The sequence below is a fragment of the Lissotriton helveticus genome, chromosome 3_2 (assembly GCF_964261635.1).
Source record: "Lissotriton helveticus chromosome 3_2, aLisHel1.1, whole genome shotgun sequence".
Classification (NCBI taxonomy): Eukaryota; Metazoa; Chordata; class Amphibia; order Caudata; family Salamandridae; genus Lissotriton; species Lissotriton helveticus.
The window spans coordinates 387,317,803-387,333,710 of record NC_136062.1 but is presented as its reverse complement, the minus strand read 5'-3'; the positions used below and the strand labels follow the sequence as shown (position 1 = coordinate 387,333,710).

At 39.1% G+C, this 15,908-nt stretch overlaps 1 protein-coding gene across 2 annotated transcripts in view; it reads right to left on the bottom strand.

The window, feature by feature from the left end:
• ANO1 (anoctamin 1) overlaps positions 1 to 15,908 on the bottom strand; it is a 780,986-nt gene that overhangs the window by 137,211 nt on the left and 627,867 nt on the right. Inside the window, exons 13-16 of one of the 2 annotated variants that reach the window (XM_078684271.1) lie at positions 13,661 to 13,743; positions 11,135 to 11,206; positions 6,663 to 6,740; positions 5,632 to 5,706 (exon numbers count right to left, since the gene is read on the bottom strand). In XM_078684271.1, the coding sequence (XP_078540397.1) occupies positions 5,632 to 5,706; positions 6,663 to 6,740; positions 11,135 to 11,206; positions 13,661 to 13,743 (308 nt within the window). The remainder of the gene's footprint in view (positions 1 to 5,631; positions 5,707 to 6,662; positions 6,741 to 11,134; positions 11,207 to 13,660; positions 13,744 to 15,908) is intronic. The other variant, XM_078684272.1, reaches the window with a different exon arrangement.

The window sequence follows — 15,908 nt, the reverse complement described above, 5'->3', positions numbered from 1 at the left end:
GCTGCCTCCCCATGCCTCGAAGCCTAAACCTCTGTGCACAGGTGTCCCGCAGGGGTCAACTCTTAGCCCCTTACTGTTCAATGTTTATATCACCCCCCTGGTTTATCTAGCGGAACAGTTTGGGGCTAAGATCATAGGGTATGCAGACGATACCCAACTGCTGTTTACCTGGCCCGATGCCGATCTGGATACATCCACGGTCCACCTGTGTCTGTCCTCTGTATTTCGCTGGTTAACGGAGGCCCAGCTGAAGTGCAACGAGGACAAGTCAGAGGTGCTCTTTTATGGTACCTTCCCCCCCTCGTTCAGGAGCTCACTGTGGCCTTCTAACATTCCCGGCCCTAGTGAGATGGGGAGACCTGCCAAAAATCTTGGCATTTGGTTTGCGGAGGACCTGAAATTTGAGCATCACATTAAGAAGCTGACAGGCACCTGCTTCGCCACCTTGAGAATGCTACGCAAATTCTTCCCCCTACTTCCTAGGGAGGCGAGGTAGTCGGTTGCTCGGGCGCTCATCTTGGCTAGGTTGGACTATGCCAATGCACTGTTTAGTGGCATACCCGCCTACTTGGTGCAGCGTCTGCAAATTATTCAGAATGCGGCCGTCCGTCTACTTTTTAACATACCTAGATGGAAGAGCGTTCGCGTGGAGATGCGCACGCTCCATTGGCTCCCGGTCAGGCAGCGCATTATGTTTAAATCTCTGGTGCTGGCTTTCCGGGCAACCCATGATCAAGGCCCCATCTATTTGCGAAAGAGATTTGTCAGATATGTTCCTACACGTACCCTGAGATCCTCTACTCTATTTAAATTGACTCTTCCACGTTTTAATTGGTTCAGACTTGGTGGTCAGTCGATTTCTGTGATTGTGGCCCGGGCCTGGAACACTCTCCCTTTCCATCTGCGTTCCATGCCAACAGTGGCTGCATTCAAAAAACATCTGAAAACTCACCTCTTCAAGAGTACAAGCTGACATGTTTTTTTCACTCTCTAAAGTCTTGATGTCTGTTTCTTTTTCCCTTGTTTCGCGCCAGGATACTCCCCAGTAATGGAGCGCGTTATAAAATGGTTTAAAGTAAAGTTAAAGTAAAGTAATATTTTGGTGTCAAATCTGGAACTGGGGGGTATTTTATTGTGTCCCTAATTCCAGTACAAAATGGTTCTGGCACAAATACAGCAACACACGGTAACAGCGATAGGAGATGAAGAAAAGGTACATGAATCTTTATTAAAGCAGGTCATTATTATTAAATATTATTGTAACCACAAATGAAGCTTTGTACCCCTCGAGGTTAGAACTGCACTTGCCCTGTGCCCGCGTCCAGCATCTGCACGCATCTGGTCTGTAATGTGTGATACAGATTAGAACCCTCGCCTCCTTTCCGTATGAATTAAGACTCCATAAGAGAAAATTTATATGAGGCGTCATAAATCAAGCTATGTGTCACGTAGCAGTGCCTGCAGCTAATTATAGGCGCTGCACGGAAACGGATAGATTTCAAGTGCACACGAGCAGAGGAGGGCGATACTTTAGGGAAATTAAAAGATTTATGACAGGCGACTGACACTTCTCCGGCCCTCACAGCCCTTCAGAGGCACATTCATGGTCCCAAATCTCTTCATTTCCATGTGGACATGTCTCTGCAATACTGACCAAGTAGTGCGAGGAACATAGAGGCCTTAAAATATCCTTGAAACACAGTATCTGTCTGTCTGTCTGTCTGTCTGTCTGTCTGTCTATCTATCTATCTATCTATCTATCTATCTATCTATCTATCTATCTATCTATCTATCTATCTGTCTGTCTGTCTGTCTGTCTGTCTGTCTGTCTGTCTGTCTGTCTGTCTGTCTGTCTGTCTGTCTGTCTGTCTGTCTGTCTGTCTATCTATCTATCTATCTATGTATCCATCTATCTATCTATCTATCTATCTACCTGTCTATCTGTCTGTCTGTCTATCTATCCATCCATCCTCCTGTAGATAGATAGATCTATCTATCTATCCCCTCTCTCCTCTCTCGATATACACACACACACACACACACACACACACACACACACATACACACACATATATATATATATATATATATATATATTTTGAAACACCGGAATCTCCCAGTCCTCGGGGTTTTTCCACAATTGAGAGCACTCAAAGCCAGTACATCGTGGGTTCGCCAAGTATTTTATTACAGATATTTCTCTGCAGATAAAGTCAGCTTACAAACGCGTTTCGGCGTTGTCGCCTTCGTCAGTGTAAACTGGCGTTTGTTTTCAACATTATTTAAACACAAACATAGTGGCCATCTGTCACGTGTTCCCAATCAACAACATAAAAGAAGGCACTAAACTAGTCATTTTTAAATGTGCTTATACGGCAGCCATCTTATAATGGTACAAACAAAATGTAAATCAATATTCACACTGCATTCAATACAAGTATATAGTACAGATGCTTGGGTTCAGTTGAGAATTATACTCCTGGTATTTACAAAATCAATCATTGAGATTATCCAGTACTTTATCATATATATCCTCGTACATTCTCGTATATTGGCGCCTAAGGTGCCTTCAAAACTTGCGACTCATTACACTCCATACATGAGTCCTCGAGAAAGGTTCACAGATTAAGTAATGTATAGACAATCAGTCTTCCTATGTTCAGTTATTACGCCCTGAATGGGCAAGACGTTATTCCAATGATTCATTTATCTTAATTTCACGATATGCTCAAGGTATAGGGAAAAAGAAGGCATACATTTCTGAATATGCACACATGTTTTTTGTTCCAGGTTTCTAAGAAAACATAACACAATAAGGTGGGATTATCATATATGTGTCCACATCTCTTCTTCATTGTTTATCCCACCCGGGGCCTTTGTCTGTAACTGGATGATGAATCTCGATTCTAGAGTTCTCAATTTTTTTACCCAGTTGCCCCCTCTCTCTGTTCTGACTAGTTGATCCAGAATGAAGTATGTTAATAGATTACTATTGCTGTTGTGTTTCTGCTCGAAATGACGAGCTACAGGGTAGCTTGGGTCTTTTGTGGTAATAGCCCTCATGTGTTCAAGGACCCTCAATTTGGTAGGTTTTACTGTGCTCCCTATATATTTTTGTCCACAGGGACACATCAAGCAGTACACTGTATAGTCAGAATTACAGTTAAGCAATTTTGTGATCTTGCTTTTTGTTTTCTTGCCTGGGATGGAATATTCCTTGACTTTTTTCGAGTTTCTACAGGCCTTGCACTTCATGCAAGGAAAGAAGCCTGAAACAGTGATTTTCCTCTTTTTCTTCTTCTCATAGTGGCTATTCACCAGAAAATCTTTAAAAGAATTCCCCTTCCTGTATGTAATGAGGGGATAATCGGATATAGATTTTCCGATTATGGGGTCTGATTTCAAAATCCTCCAATTTTTCCGCATTATATTGTCGATTTCTGGAGATTTCTCTGAATAATCAGTAATTAATCGGATCTTTGAATCTGGGGATTTAGGTTTGTCAGTTACTAGGTCTTTCCTCCCCACTAGGTTACTTCTCATTTCTGCTCGATCCAAGATCCCTTTCCCATAGCCTCTCTGTGAGAATCTTTCCCTCGACTGCTCCTTAGCTATTTTGAACTCCTGTGCGGTTGAGCAATCGCGTTTAATACGCAAGAACTCCCCAAGGGGAATGTTATTGATAATACTGCGGGGATGATAGCTGCGTGAGTGTAATATGGTATTACCCGCGGTCGGTTTTCTATAGACCGCGGTCTGAATGGAACCATTTTCCACATAGACCCGAAGGTCCAAGTAGAAGACCTCACTCTTGCTGATATTGCTTGTGAATTTTAGATTCAAACTGTTTTTGTTCAATTCCGCAATATATTCCTCAGCATCAGACTGTGGACCACGCCACACCAAAAAGAGATCATCGATGTAGCGAATCCACAAAAAAAAAAAAAAAATATATATATATATATATATATATATACATACATTTATTATACATATGAAAGAGAGAGAGAGAGAGAGAGAGAGGGAGAGAAATATGGCTAATACATTTCCAGTTCTAATGCCTCCGAGTATAGCTGGTAGATTTTACTTTTGCAAAGTGTACTTACAAATCAGGAAATTCCAAAAGCAGGGCAGATATTCCAATATCCAAATCTACAGTCAAGGGCAGATTTGTGGATATTTCAGGGTGAGCCTGCATCCAGGTGTCGATGAACAACCACTAACTCGAAACAAGGTGGGTGGGTATTTAACCCTTGCAAGTCTGATCCGTGTTCCTCCCCTTCTTGGATATGTATGCACATTTACTCTTATCACATGTGGGTATTCTTACATTTCCCCAACACCCAATTTTAACGTGGTCTACGGAATATGGATCCTCCACAGTGAAACATATGTATATTGATGATGAACAAGGAAGAAAGTTGAATGTGCACATGCACAACTGTGTTAGATTAATGACTTCAGTCCTTTCCACCTCATCAAAAATCCCAGTACTCCAGGAATCCCACTGCTATTAGATTATTGTATCGTAACGTATTGGAATGCATTTATATTTATATATCGCTTACTAACTCCTGACGAGGCGTCGAAGTACTTATCGGCAAGTAGCACGTTACTGCGGAACCCAAAAAGGATTCAATGGGCCTCATTTATGAAAAGTACCGCATCGCTGTGTGAAAACAGCGATGCGTCACTTTTCACTGCGCCCTCCTTAAGAGACCACTGACGCATCATGGCGCAAGGAGTTACAAATACGTCAGCATTTCTGACGTATCTGTATGGCGCAAAAGTGAAGCATTGTTGGAGTGTGTCACAGAAGTGACACAACTCCAGCAATGTGTCCTTTCACATGGGGCAAGCCCCATGTGAAAGGGCCTGCGTCAGTCTTACGCCTGCTGTGAGGCAGGCGTAAGAAATTGACGCATTTGTGTCCTAGAAGTGGCGCAGTGAAATCTTATAGATTGCACTGTGTGACTTCTATGACCCTGTCTTGCGTCAGAACGCCACCCCCGCATACATTATACCTGGCGTAGGTCTAATGTAGCGCAGGGGTTTACAAAGTGACGCATCTACCTAGATGCGTTACTTTGTAAATATGGCGCAACAAGGTACATTTTTTACGCTGCTGGTGTGTCATAAAAAGTGACGCACTGGCAGCGTAAAAGTGATGCACGGCCTCATAAATGAGGCCCATTATGTAACGCAAGTAAATGCCATGAAAGTTGGGAATTTTTACATTTCAAAGCCAACTGTCTATAGTGTTAACTTAATTCAAGTGCAGTAGATTCACAATAGGTGTTGTTTTCACCACATAAGTGTATAGTTTTTAAGACTTTTTATCTCGGTACAAAGAAAAGGTAATTTTACTACTTTGGGGTCTTGTACTCGTAAGGGATTTAGTCATATAAGGGGTAAGATGCTTTCAGCTACTATGTAGCGCCATCCTACATGAAGTTATTCCTGTTCATCCACATTTCCTAGACCAATTAGTCATTGTTCTGCATTCCAGATGGGCTAGGGATTTTAACTCCCTATTTCTAACCACTCCTAGTTTTACACTGAAGGACACTGAACTTCTGAACAGGCAGGCCACACTGTTAGCCAAAATTCTGATAACTAAATACCACTTACCATAAAAAAGATGCTAATGAAATTGGTAAAATACGCTGGTAACCGATCCTTCCAGGTCAGCTTTTCTTTATCCGTCTAGAAAACAAAAGACGACTTTACATCGGTAGGCAGAACGCAAAACGCAATGACATTCTTATTTAAAATAAAAACTGGAGGAGTAAAAACGAGTGTAATAACAGAGCCAAATCAAGGAAGTAAAACTATCGTATCAAAAGTAACAAAATGATAACAATTTTTTTTTTAGGCCAAATATTTTATTTCCAAATAAGGAAGGATGCATAGGCTTTTATTAAAGGAATTTAGCTATGGGATTTTTCTCCCATTGTTATCATTTCTATTTACTGCATATTTTTTAATTCTACACTCATTTTAGAGTACTTTGTTTTGTTTGGAAAAACACTTTTATTTTAATTTTAAATTAGTGCTATATCATGTGGACAATTACCATATTTCCCTAACAGAATAGAAATGGCAGGGTTTGACATGCCCCACCCATACTTTGACTGGAATTTTGTCGAATCAGTATTCTCTGAACGTTTGTTTCACATGGTCCATGGTCCTGAACTCGGAGCCAGAGGTCAGGCAGTGCAAATTTCAGGGCCAGGACTGTACTAGCCAAATCCCACATGTTGTAGTTTTTTTTTTAAGTAAAGAAAAGGTATTATGAACAGCATGACAATATTCAAAACATATCTCAATACGATGAAGTCACTACGCAAAAGCAAACATTATCAGTCTAGTGGAAAATGCGCATGCGCACTAGACACCACATATTACCGCGCAGATGTTTCTAATAAATAGAATCGTGCTCTGTGACAATAAGACATACAATCTACAAATCATGCTAGGCCAAACATAAGCCATGCAGTGCTGTCAATACATCAAGCTAAGTGCTTGCAAAAAATATGGGGGCGAGTGAGGTTAAAAAAAATCTACAGCCAAAATATGATGGAAAAAAAGTAGGTATCTACGTTGGGTTTCCACAAAAACTAAAAATGTAGGATTCTCTGTAAATTTGATGGAAAATGTACCAATTTCACACCAGCCATGGCTGTCTTAACTCTTTGCCTCCATTTGTTTGTGGTCTCCTCTGGCACATTTCCACGCTTCTGATGGCAGTCAAAGGGAAACAAAGAAAAAAGTACCATGCAATATAGGGTTATATAGAATCGGAGGGCAGAAAATAATGCCAAATTAATTGATACAATGCTTGGCTTTGTCAGTACGCACTGCCCTCTTAGCACGCAAAATCAATAACTATAGACCTGTGGGGAGATTAAGACGTCATTCGTGGGGACACTTAGGGTAGACATTGAGCCAAGGTCCAGGAAGTAGGCAGACATAAGCTTTAAAAGAAATGAAGCATAGAGTTGCTTCATATCAAAGGCATAGCAATACAGAACATGGAAACAATCAAACAGGCACACAAGCAGAATCAGACACACCTATTTAATGCAATCTTTTATTTGGTTGTAACATCTCACCAGGCTGCGGTCTTGCATTGGAATATGATGCGGAGTGTGGCTGACCCTGATTTTGTCTCTAAATGTCTGCCACACCTTTCAGTGACCACCCTCTCGTGGACACTCAGACATTCCCCTACAAGACCAGAACAACTTACAACCCTGCCCTATCACAATTATGTTGTCTGTTTGCAAAGCGCTCTGATGCCGGCCAAAGGAGAAAATGTGTGCTGCATATCCTTTCTTTCTGAAAATGTTCTACTGTTGTGGGAGTAGCAGGTGACTGAAGACTAATGCTTGTTAAATCAGTGGGTGGGGATAGAAGATAATGAAATGGTGGGGGAGTTCAGAAAGGTTGGCGATCAGGGTTCCTCTTAGATGTTCTTTTTTTAAAACTTATTGACCAAAACAGAGGTTTGATGAGGTTGATGCATCTTCATGGGGTTGAGGCGAGGACACTCAGTCTAAACGATCTCTTTCACTCTCCAGGTCAACAATCCAGAAAGCAGATCCTTTATTTACATCAGTGTACTGTCTTTCGGTTGAGCAGGAGGTTAGATGTTTCTTTTACTGTCAAGTTTAGTAATATCCTAAACCTGGTTTGTGTTTAGTTCAATGCTACACCCATATACAGCAGGTGGGTCTTCTTGCAGAGCGCAGTTCTGAACCTGTTGTTATGTGGTTTGTGCATGGCCTACGGACAGTTCAGCTCAGAAATGGAGAGACACAATCATTGAGCGCTGTGTCTGTGCTGTGCTGTTGGGAAAGCCTGCACTAACCCAGAGGAGTTCCTAATTAAATGTATGTCCCTAACAAAGTGCAATCGCATTAACACTAGCGCTCAGCTGATCCCTGAGTACAAGCGCAACATCATGATATGGCCTCAGGATTCTAAGATAGCAACTGCACCAGGTTCAGGTCCCCAATCCACAGATATTGTTTTAGGTTTTAATAGGGGAAATCTCTACCTATGACCAGTGTACAAAGGACATGGCAGTCCTAAATTGTCTTCTCCCCTCTGTCTACTCATTAACAATCTACTTACCTTCCACTTGTTATACTGTTTTTTGCAGTTCTCCACAATGCCACTTCCAATTTGTGCTTTTTATTTTCTGCAGCTGTATTTCTGGATTTCAGCCTCAACGTCCTTCCTATGTGCTCTCTTCAAACAATTGCTGCTGAAAAGTGTAGTGTTGTTGGTATGACATGGAATCACCTGATGGCGTCAATTTCCAATTTGGGGTTTGGGCAGCAAACTACTATGCATCTATGGTTTTACAAGTTTTTTTTATAGAGTGAACCTGACTTGAGTTACATTTCCTTCCTTTTTAGACACTAGGAGTTTTATTTGTCCAAAATACTGAGCTAGTTCCTCCCATGTTCTGAGATCGGCTCCAATTGGCCTCAAAAGGCAACATCTTAGCATATCCCTAAACTCTCAATACCGCTTTTCATATCTTATCAGACATAAACATAAATGTGACCAAACGGAAAAACATTGCTGCATAGTTCTAGTTAAATTCATCGGCCTTTCACAGTTGTACAAGCTACATTTTTTACTAGGAACTATCACCTGCTATTGTTGGCATATTTAATTTAATCACAATAACATATTAAAGAAATGTATAAATTCCAGTCTAGTATAAAAACTGAATTTTTACTTTTAGGCCAGACTCATCAAAAAAATGGAGGAGATTGGTGACTTATAACCTGTTTAAGTAACCTCTGAAGGACCCATTTTTAATTGTGGGGTCTGGATTAAATAGTGCAGTTCCTCAGGAATATCCTCCTGAAGTCATGATGTCAATGTCCGGGGTTCCTGAACTTGACTACCTACTGAGGTCTGGTAAATGTCACAGACACAAAGAAAAGCACCGTTTGGGTTGAAAGTGGAAGGGAGCTGGAAGTTATTAATGGGAAAGAGTAACATTTTAAGAAAATGGAGATACCAGGAAGAGCAGTTTGATGGGCTTATCATGAAGATCTAGATTGTATGAAGAAGATCTGAACATTTTCTATACAGAGAAGAGTGAAGCTAGAGAAAAAAGAGAAGTGGGAGATTTGATCTTCAAATAAAATGGACAACATTTATTCGAGGCTTATGCTAAGATATAATGAGATTAACAAAAGGTTGATCGCTGAGTGCAACCACACCTGTTACTGATACGCCTTCAAGACTCATTTAACAAACTATTTTTGTCAACGCATTTTCGGATCTGAGGTATCTACCAAGAGTCGACTGATACGTTATTCTTGCTAATGTGACCCTTGTGGCTGGATATATCTTCATGTGTTGCAGTACCCTTATCTGCCATCTGAGAAGGCACAGAAAAAATTTAGTTTGTGTTTGGTAGTTTTAAAAAAAACCATCAAAAATGTCTTCCTCTTGGCTGTAGATCTGAAAAGTACTTTCTTGGCATGTAATACCCGATCAGTCATATCACTAAATAATTATACATACATTCAAACGAGAGAACTAGTGGAGTGTGTAATGGCCCCCCTCCGTGTGACCGCATTAACAGAGATATATTTCAATGCAATATGACAGCAGAGAATAATGAACAAAGGCTGGCATTGCATGAAATAACTTGCAAGGATAGACTTGGCAATGCAAGCTCTGAATATTTACTCTCATCATAAACACCTGAGTGGCCATTTACGCTCCGGTGCCTAACACAAAAATGGGAGTCATTTAAAACCATATAAAAATACTGACGGTCAAAATGATCCTTAGGTTGCTGATGCCAACAATTTTGCAATTAAAAAGTATTTAAAACGTGATTTATTTTTTACCATTTCTTACTGAAAGTTAAAGAAACATATCCAGACCTCCAAGCTGACGAAGGTTACCCTGCTTCTTTGTAAATATTGTTAAGTAGATCTAACTAGATGCCAAATCATCTCAAGGTTTGACTGACATAGCAAGAATTTGTTAAAACTATCTGTGGCACAAATACTAAAACTAGAGAGCGTCAGATCTACGCTGCCGGTTGTGTACAAATCTAAAGAGGCTTGATCATATTTCCTTGCCAATGAGTCCCTACACTGCCTCCCAAAATCATCTTAACCCTTTGCTGCTGCCGTCGGCCGTTGGACGTCACGCAAGCTACCTCCCTGGTGCTGCGCACGTCCAACAGCCGACGCGGCCGCACCCGTTTCTTCGAACGTTCAGCACTGGCGCTGAACGTTCGAAGCAGCAAACGGGTTAAAGTTATTTGCTATATACAAATGGCTATGTGGAACAAAGTCCCCCACCACCTCCATAATATGGGAATGGACCATGTTCCTTCCAACCACTCAATATCAAAACAGGAAGTGCTAGCTTGGTAGAGACACACAAGAGTGTAGAAATAAAACAAAGAGGTACATTTTTCAAGATATATTAGTCCTTCTATGGAAGAAATTGGATCCCATCCAGGAACCTCAAAGTCTTCACCACATATGGAGAAAAACATCAAAACTACATTTTTAGGGGAAGTGTTCATAGCACATGTGGCAGTCCCAGACCATTGTAGTGTACCACTGCAGATGACATGCCTAAATCTAGTGATATCCATCAGGGGAACTAACACAAACAGAAGGATTCTAGCTAATCTACTGATGTCATATGGACCGTCTTACACTACAACTACAGACGAGGCCTCTGTTTGAGCTAATACTGAATAGAAGTATCAACCAAAAAGTGATCAAGGATGCTTTGATTAACGTGTAGCCTCTACAATCAATGATCTGACTCAAGTATAAGAAAACATTTAGTGACATTATACAAAACATCTTAATGGTTGGAAAAGTTCATAAATAAATAAGAACCTATTTGTAATACTCCTCTTGGTACCATATGGCATCTATTCTCACTTAGTCTCCTTTAGTAGAATTGTCTCTATGATCTGCGTCCTCACCTGAAGAAGTAGAGCAACTATATGGTTTTATTTATAAATCTAAAAACAGATGCACCCGGTTGCAATGACATGCTTCTTCCTTTACCTTGCAATCCTTGTAACAAGAAACAAAGATAAAACACAGCAGCACTCTAACCTTACCTCTTTAGTTTTTCGTTCCTTCCGAAGAGATTTCTGCAAAACCCTTGCCTCATATTCTGCCCTTGGATGATCCTGCAGAGAGAAGGCACAATGTATAGGGAGAAACACTCAGGACATTAACCAGTGGCATTGATTTTATAAAGCATAATTCTTGTTGTTGTGAGGCTTTTACCGTCAGTCAACAACGTAATTGTATGCAAGATGTTCTGAAGCACCTGCAAGGAATTTTTCATGAATAAGGCAGAATTAAGTGGCTATTTTTATTGGAGCAGGTGACATTTTCGCCAAACCCAGGCAGCCATACAATGGGCAAGAGGCGACACATGCAATATTTTTTTTAAGCGGCAACTGACCGGCCAACTTCTGCAAAGCCGATTCATAAAAATATAGAGGTGATGCAATAAACAGTGAATCAGCCAGGAATTTAAAAATTATGAAAAAAGCAGCCTGTCTAGAAAAATGGTTTGCCATCATTTTCTAGGTGAAAGCTAGACGGGATTCAAAAATGTCATTAGGCAGCAAATCAATTGAAATCATCTCTGATTTGGTGATTGTGATAAGCTGAAGCAGTGACAAAAAAGGTAAAATCCAAACCTTGACTGTCCCCTTCAGGAAATCAGAAAAAACAAAGACATATAATTATTTACTGTTTAATAAAAACATATTTAAACTCAAATTCAACTCAATACACACAAAAACAAATACTAGCCAATTGAAAAGATGAAATCTATTTTATACACTTTAATACGCGCCCCAAAGCCTGTTATTAAAAAATTGTATAGATGCTGACAGAAAGTGCCAAGTGATCCATACAGAAACTAGAAATAAATATCATTCTAATATTCAAAATTCACCAAATTTAGAAGTGTGCTTCTGTTGATGCAGGTACAATTTCCAGATAGGCTATGCTATTCGTAAGACTAGGCTCTAACAAAGCACCCGCTACATTAATTATAGTGATTATTCATTAACTAATCAGCCCAAGATATACAACCAAAAAACAATTTCTCCCATCGAAAACAGTTATCTTTGGAAAGAAGCTTTAATTTAAATAGACCCATTTGTCTGTCAAAACGTAAATATATTTTCTGGTCTGTTTTAGATATAGCCTACATACCCAAAGTAACGAGGGGCGGGCTGATTCCTAGCAGTTTTGTGCTGCCAAGTCATAAGAGAAAGTCTCACCTTCCAAAATGGTAACAATCTGAAAAAGTATTCCAGATTTAATTATATATATATTTCTAGTGTAAGAGTGGGAAGGCGAGGCAATACAAATGTTCAGCATTCTCTTTTTCTTTTTAAATTCTCTTCACCTAAATAGTGAAACAAAGTGTATCAAGAGTGCAAAGGCAGTGAGCTGTCAAAACCTTCACATCTGTCCGACAGAAATACTGATATCTACCAATTTGTCACACAGCAATGCATCAAGTATGTAGTGCGGTGGCTTGTTTATACAGAGTCCAAAATGTTTACCAACACAATTTTATTGATAGTTACAATAGTGTTTCATTCCTCTGGTAGAATTTTAAAGAAACTACTTTATTCAAGTGAACCAAATGGTAATCCCAGAACCCACGATGTGGTTTGTATGTGTGATGTTGTCTTTGTGCACTTTCTTAGAAAAACCTATAGCGTCTGACTGCTAAGACGAAAAAACTCGTCTTGTAGACAATTCTTAAATTTGACACATGTCGAGTATTTTTACTGGTATCTATAGTGACTTCATCTTCTAGTAGGATACTCAAAGTCACAATCGGGATATCCATTTCTTTACCCTCAACCTATTTTTGCCATACGTCGTCTACCACATGGACACACACTCTTCTTGAATTTATTGCACTCAACTGCAAGACACACATTCTTTGTGAAGCTGGAATATTAGCTAAACAGATAGCTTGCAAAATAACACTGCCAAGGGTACCATCAAGATAAAGCCAATGTTTTCAGAAAATGGGATATTTTACTCATCAGAACCAGATCTTCCACTCACTCTTCTCAAGCCTTGGAGAGGGGTAGACGATGTCACTTTTCAACATCATCTTCGAGGTTGACCACTATTGGAAGAGAACTACTCCCTAGCCCTCCACTCACCCAAGCACTAAGTACTACAAGGCATACTCCAACAACATGTCCACTTGAAATAAGGGGACCACTTCCATTGAAATATTTCTCTGTAAATGGAAGCTAGGACTAATTGAGTGACTTTTTCTAATGCTTATAAAATAGATACATTATTAAAATGCTGGCTCTTTCATCTATGGTGATCAAGGAATACGTCCTACACTTAAAACAATGTGGTGGAGAATCATGTAGACATTATCTACTAGGGAAAGTTCAGGACTGAATTTCTAAAATGGTCAAAAGAGAACAAAACAATTGTGAGCACAATCTGGAACTCTGAAAGTACAAAACCCTTGAGGTGGTATTAAGTACATTACTGACTCAGCTATGGGAGCCATCTGCATTTGGAAATCTGCTGGGAGAAGTAACTTGTAAGATAAGAAATATTTTTCTTCACAAACTTACCTCAACTTCTTCAAACCCCGTCAGATCCCATCTATAATTGAGCCGCATCTGCCTTCGCTTCCAGTGCTCCATAAAAGTGGCAGCTAGAAATAAAAAAAGCAGAAAGTCAATAATAGAATACTATAAATACACAATCTCAAACATGTCAGTATTCAAACCGTGTAGGCGATCCTAAAAAGTAGAAATGTATTCAAGATCCACGCATATATGTTTCTGTATTTCAATAATTATACACATTTATATGTGGGATTATTGGTGTTCGGGAACATTGTAGGCATAAATGCTGGACATGCTGAATAGGTCTTTGCCTCTTAAAAGATGGTGGTGTCATACACCAGGATTGTCATCATGTTGATAATGAGAATAGACCAGTAAACCAAAACGTATAAATCATGTGATGCTCTACTCTATCCCACTGGTAAATTTGTCTAGATAGTCTACTATCTGGATGCAGTTTAAGAATATTGGAAACAATGGATAATGGTATTTATGACCGTCCGGATTGATTTATATATTTAGCGTTTGATTTTTCTATTTGTTTTAGGTTATGGAATGAGTTATTAGGAATCATCTCTATGGCACGGTGCACTTTCTGAACACTCGTTACAATTTATTACACAAAAGAAAGGGTTTTAGGCACTCAAAGGTGTATATATAGTTATTTATGTAATCAGACGCCACTTCAGAATTTAGCAGGAAGTTTAATAGATTGTTTCTATGTGTATGTATATATCTGCTCATACTAATATTCCTAGATTTAGGGGTATAAATAAGGTGTATTTTATTTTTAAGGTGGATCTTGTGAAAAGTGTATACTCAACTGCCCGAGTCCAGATGAGGCCCGAAAGTTAATGGGCTGAAGCGCGTCGACAGATTATTTGAAGACACCCGAAAAAATGTGAAACATTAGGAAATACGTTTGGAGTATTTTGGAACAACAGAGGTTGGAGTTATTAGCCTCAATGTTTTTGCCTATAGGGTGATCTTTTGTTTAAGGAATGCTCAGTGTGGAACATTCTTAAGGAGCATCCTGATTAATTAGGAGGGCGATGAGAAACATAAAGTAAAACATATACTCTTTTGTTTGTGTGTCCAATGTAAATATTGTGTATATATATGTTCATGTGATGTAAACGTGTGTATATATATGAAAAGAAGAGAAATATATCTTTTTGAGTCTTTAAAAGAAAGTGAAAAGTAGGAAATAGAAAAAAAGTATTTTTCAATGATGAGTATTTGAAATATATATTTTTGGGAATTGCCTTAGGTTATTGATTCTCGTTCAAAATAGTAGGATTTTTCCAGAGATTAATATCTAGAGGAAGAGTTAATTGCAGTATCTCTTCAACCTACTATGGTTATCTATCCTGAGGCATTGTTATTCTTATTTGATTTAGTGAATTGACCAAGATACCGAAGGGTTACTTAGGGTACCCCCTGTTGGAATAGGTGTATTTTGCACATAGTTAAGTGTGAGAGTTTTTTTTTCAAAAAAATTAGATAGTCGTGAAGACTGTGTGTGAAAAATTAAGAAACAAGTATATCTTTAGTCATATGGCATTCCAATATAATTAATCACCACATTGGTAGTATACACAGGAACATTTGTAGGTCAATCATAGATACCCATTGATATCTCAGAACCAGTAATAGCGAGTTATACTGAAGAAGAAATTACTACTTTATAGAAAATCCCTTCGCTATTGAGTAGCGATCCACCAGCAGCACAAATTGTGAATGTAGATAAAGTAGAGAGACTAAAACAGCTCAAAAAGAAAAACATAAGAATCCAGCTACATGCAAAAGTCTTATTAGAACATCTAAAAAATAATATCATTCCAGTGGGACTCCAAGTGAAAAATATCCCTATAATTTTTATTACTGATAAAACTTACGTAGGCAGATTTGGAGGGGTAGGAACTAAATGTTCAATTGATTGGATGGCATTATCAATAGAAACTGCTCTTAGATTAAATGAGGAAGAACTTAAAGAAATTCAGGCTGTAGAACATGACATCCTGGGAGACACTACTATTAAAGACTCCAAAACTGTATTGGAATCAGAGCAAAAAACAATTTCAGAGTTTGAAGTTCGCACCACAAACCAGAAAACTACAAAAGTCGCGAGAGACATAAAGAACTTCAAGTTCGAAGAAATCTATCCCTATTTGAAATAAGATTTTTATCAGAATAACAACCCAAGTGCACTAAATCTTCAGAATAGAGGTAGATCACGGAACAAAGTCAT